General features: G+C 27.0%; 1 protein-coding gene across 1 annotated transcript; it reads left to right on the forward strand.

The window, feature by feature from the left end:
• The first annotated feature begins 1,249 nt into the window (after positions 1 to 1,249).
• On the forward strand, positions 1,250 to 4,324 carry LOC108684770 (4-coumarate--CoA ligase 1). Its single transcript, XM_018189246.1, has 5 exons — positions 1,250 to 1,456; positions 1,729 to 2,525; positions 2,854 to 3,032; positions 3,425 to 3,832; positions 4,180 to 4,324. The coding sequence occupies exons 1-5, from the start codon at positions 1,340 to 1,342 to the stop codon at positions 4,299 to 4,301; spliced, it is 1,623 nt and encodes a 540-aa protein (XP_018044735.1). The 5' UTR covers positions 1,250 to 1,339; the 3' UTR covers positions 4,302 to 4,324.
• Positions 4,325 to 4,496: the final 172 nt, after the last annotated feature.

The raw sequence follows: 4,496 nt of genomic DNA on the forward strand, positions 1-4,496 counted from the left end.
AAGAATTTAAAATGAATTTTATGATTTGAAATAGATTTTATTCTCGGTCTATATATCTTTTTTTATATAAATATGAAAAACGATGTATAATTTTGGATCAAACTCTAATTAATTTGAGCAATCCATAGGTATTTGTCATCATTTCATGTGAATATTAAAAACGTTATTTTGACATAAAATGACAAATAATATCAACTTGCTATCTGGGAAATAATTTATTCAATTGACATTTGTATCAACTGTTTTGCTATCATAATAGAATTATTTATTTTTTTTTATTATAGATGGAAAAGAAAATTTATTATGAATTAGAGACAACAATTACGTAATCATATAAAATTTTGCTTTGGAAAATTCTACTAGTTAAATTTATCACCAATCAAACATTGATTTTTTTTTTATGAATATTGTTCTGAATTTATTTATTTTTTTATCGTTTTTAAAAATAAAATTAGAAACATATAATATATTACATTCGATAAAAATTTTGTTTTAGTTAAGTAATTCTATCGGTTGATTTAATCGCGAATTAACTTATTAAATATGGATTGTATTTTATTAATGTGCATAAAATTATTTAATCAATTATTATTATTAATTAATTACTTAATCAATTTAATAAATTAATTATTTCAAGTGAATTGCTTAAACATTTTTTTATACATATAATCAAATAATTATCATTTTTAACTTTATTGTTCTTTTCATATCAAATAATAAAAATGAATAATTTATCGTGGGAAGAACAATAAAATTAAAATTAACAATTATTTGCTTCTATGTATAAAGAAATTGTTAATTCTGTCAGTTAAAATATAATCAATTTATTAAATAACATATTATTTTATTAAAGTAAGTAAAATAATTTATTTTTTGGTATTTAGAACGCGAAAGGAAAAATATAATTAGGAATAACAATTATTTTAATTAAAAAAATTTCCTTTTAGACAATTCTGGCTGAATAAAAATCGCTGCTATTCGATGGGGTTCATTCGATTTGAATATCAAAACCACTTTTAGAGGCGCATATGCCATCTAAGCGAACATTCAGAGATACAATTGCTCATATTTCGGTCTAAAATGGTACGCCTGCTGCCATCTAACCGCGAATTGGTAGAGTCACCAGTTTTTTTGAAACTCGTGACTATTGATTAAATTATCTGCTAAGTCAAAAAACTGATTGAAGGTTGAGTGGAAGATATACTTATCATAATCATATTATTCTTATCATAAAATGTAATCAGATTTTTTAAAGTACACAATTTCATTTTCTTTTACATTGAAGAATCAAAGAATTTCTTAACGTGTGAAAAAAGGAATTAATTTCCTCATATTCAACATGTCACAACAATCAAATATTTTACGTAGTGAAGATGTATTGTTGCCGGAACTTAATGTCTCGATAGGACAATTGTTATTAATGCAATTGACGACGCATGGTACTCGTGTAGCACATGTAAGTTCGTGATTGACTTAATTTTTGTTATTAATTTTATTAATACATAATTAATATTGTACATTATTGTACATAATTATATTGATTAATTATAATAGATTAATATACGATGTAGAAAATAATTCCTAATAGTCTAGATGTTATATAATTTTTTTAATATAATTTTTATATAATTTAAATAATTTTTATATAATTTAAATAATTTTGTTATTTAATTTTTGCTATATACATATACAACTTTCTACTACAATGACAATAAACTTTTTTGCCAGATAAATCCCTATACTGGCAAGGAGCAGACGTTTCAACATATCTTAGACACTAGCCGGAGATTGGCAGTCTATCTGCAGAGAGAAGGACTAAAGGCGAATGACACCATAGCTGTGTGCAGTGAAAACAATCTGGAATTTTGTATTCCAGTATGTGCTGCGTTTTATCTAGGTGCTATTGCCTGTCCTTTAAATCCTCTGTACAGTGAGAGAGAATTGAAACATGCACTGTCTATTTCAAAACCAAAGTATATTTTTATTTCAACAGTATCACTTAATGGTATAAGAAAAATATTCAGAGAGTTGCACTGGTTGCCAAAAATCCTAATGCTTACTGATGGTCGCAACAATGTTTCATGGACGAGCATGTATAAAGTGATATCGAACGTCTCTAGTGACGATGCAAATGCACTTCAAGCGGCTCCCGTTAATTTAGATGATCATGTAACAGCGATTTTATGTTCAAGTGGAACCACAGGCCTACCGAAAGGCGTCATGTTGATGGATAAAAATATTACTACAGTCATACGCATATATATGAACACTAACACAATTCCTGAAAATAGAATTTCTCTGTCACTACTCCCATTCTTTCATGCATATTCATTCGTCTTGATGGTACTTAGCATATTAAATGGAAATTGCAGTATTGTATTCTCACGCTTTGAGGAAGAGCTATTCTTAAAATGCATTGAGAAATATAGAATTGAATATATGCCTATGGTGCCGTCGCTTATGGTATTTCTGGCTAAACATCCACTTGTGGATAAATATGATTTGTCCTGTGTTAAAACGATATGGTAAGTATATTACAAATTACAAGATGTTTAAATCTTCAAGGAAAATGCTACAATTCATAAAATCAAAAATAAAAAAAAAGATGTTAGGCTGAGCATATATTTGTTAATGATAAAAGTAAGATATGAGATAAGATTAGTAAAGATTAGTAAAAAAAGGCGAATATTCATGAAATTAATATATACAGTTTATACATTGTTATATAAATTTACATGTAGGAGTTCAATGGAACTGTAATAAGCTGTGAAAACTTACACATAAAATGTATTTGTATTAGATTTATTTCGAAAATTACGAATTATGCAATTACTGAAGTTGCTATTTAATTAGGAGTGGTGCAGCTCCATTATCGAAGGAAATTCAGCAGGCTGTCGCTAAACGATTAAATATGAATATTATTGATGTTAAACAAGGCTACGGATTAACAGAAACTACTTTAGCTGTGTTACAATCACCAGATGGAAAAGGAAAATTAGGCAGTGTTGGCGTAGTAGTTCCAGGCACATTAGGTAAGATTCTCGCGATTAGGAAAATACAGTGTCTGTTTTATTTAAAGCGTAATTATACGCTTTAAATATCTACTCTTATTATCATACAATATAGATTTACAAATGTATTTTTTCTGAGTCATTATTTTAAAGTCGAACATTTTTTATTCTTTAATTGTAAATATTTACTTGTAAATATTTAATTGTAAATATTTACAGTATAGTATTGTGGAACAGTATTAGATAATATATTTGATAGTTCATTTTAATATTGATCCTCTCCACAGTATGCATTTCTTTCCACAATATTTATAGTGTATTTTAAGAGTGTATTTTTATATTAATATAAGAAATATAATTAATAGAATATATATCGACAAAGTTTGACAATATAATACTGATTTTTTTTTCAGCAAAGATAATACCAATTGGAGAATACGAGACAGATAAAACTTTAGGACCAAATTGCAAAGGAGAATTATGTTTCAAAGGAGATTTGATAATGAAAGGTTATTATAATGACGAAAAATCCACTAGAGCGACAATTGACAAGGATGGTTGGTTGCATACGGGAGATGTAGGATATTATGACGAAGATGGATACTTTTATATTGTCGATCGAATAAAAGAACTCATCAAATATAAAGGCTATCAGGTTCCACCAGCTGAACTCGAAGCGATTTTGTTAACTTTTCCTGGTATACAAGATGCAGCCGTAATTGGCATATCGAATGACAAAACTGGGGAGTTACCAATGGCCTTCATTGTAAAAGAAGAAAATTCTAATATTTGCGAAAAAGATATAATCCAGTATGTTAATGGTAAGAATTTTCTGTGTCATATGTAATGGAACTAACAACAATATATGAAGTATTTCTATTGCATTCCTGTCTTAATTCTGATTAGAAATTTCATCATTTGCAAATTCTTTAGGAGAAATAAAAAACAAAAATATTTTAGCATCATTGGAAGAAATAAGCATTGGACTAATTTTCTAGCTTTTCTTTTGCAATATTAAATGCAATATTAATTAATTAAGTCCAAAAATCTACTTTGTAGTCTTAAAAATTCTTAATATTTTCCGCTCAATATAGTATTATTATATAGTTTTATGTGTTCATAAATATATATATATATATTGCATGTACAAATATATTTTTTGTTTCAGAACGTGTATCAAATCCTAAGCGACTTAGAGGTGGTATAAGATTTGTAGATAGCATTCCAAAGACTCCATCTGGTAAAATATTACGTCGAGTACTACGAGATAAATTAAAATCAAAATTATAAGCTTGTTAAATCAGTTTTTCATGGCTCGCATCATTATAATCTTGTGTAATTTTTTTGTGCAACAAAAAAATGAATTATGGTACTTATTATTTCCGTAATTAAATAAACAAGGTATAAGTATATATATGTATGTATATATATATATATATATATAGACACAACATCGCGAATTCTATTTTGTTCCGTAATAATAAC

Source organism: Atta colombica, unplaced genomic scaffold, assembly GCF_001594045.1.
Source record: "Atta colombica isolate Treedump-2 unplaced genomic scaffold, Acol1.0 scaffold140, whole genome shotgun sequence".
NCBI classification, from domain to species: Eukaryota; Metazoa; Arthropoda; class Insecta; order Hymenoptera; family Formicidae; genus Atta; species Atta colombica.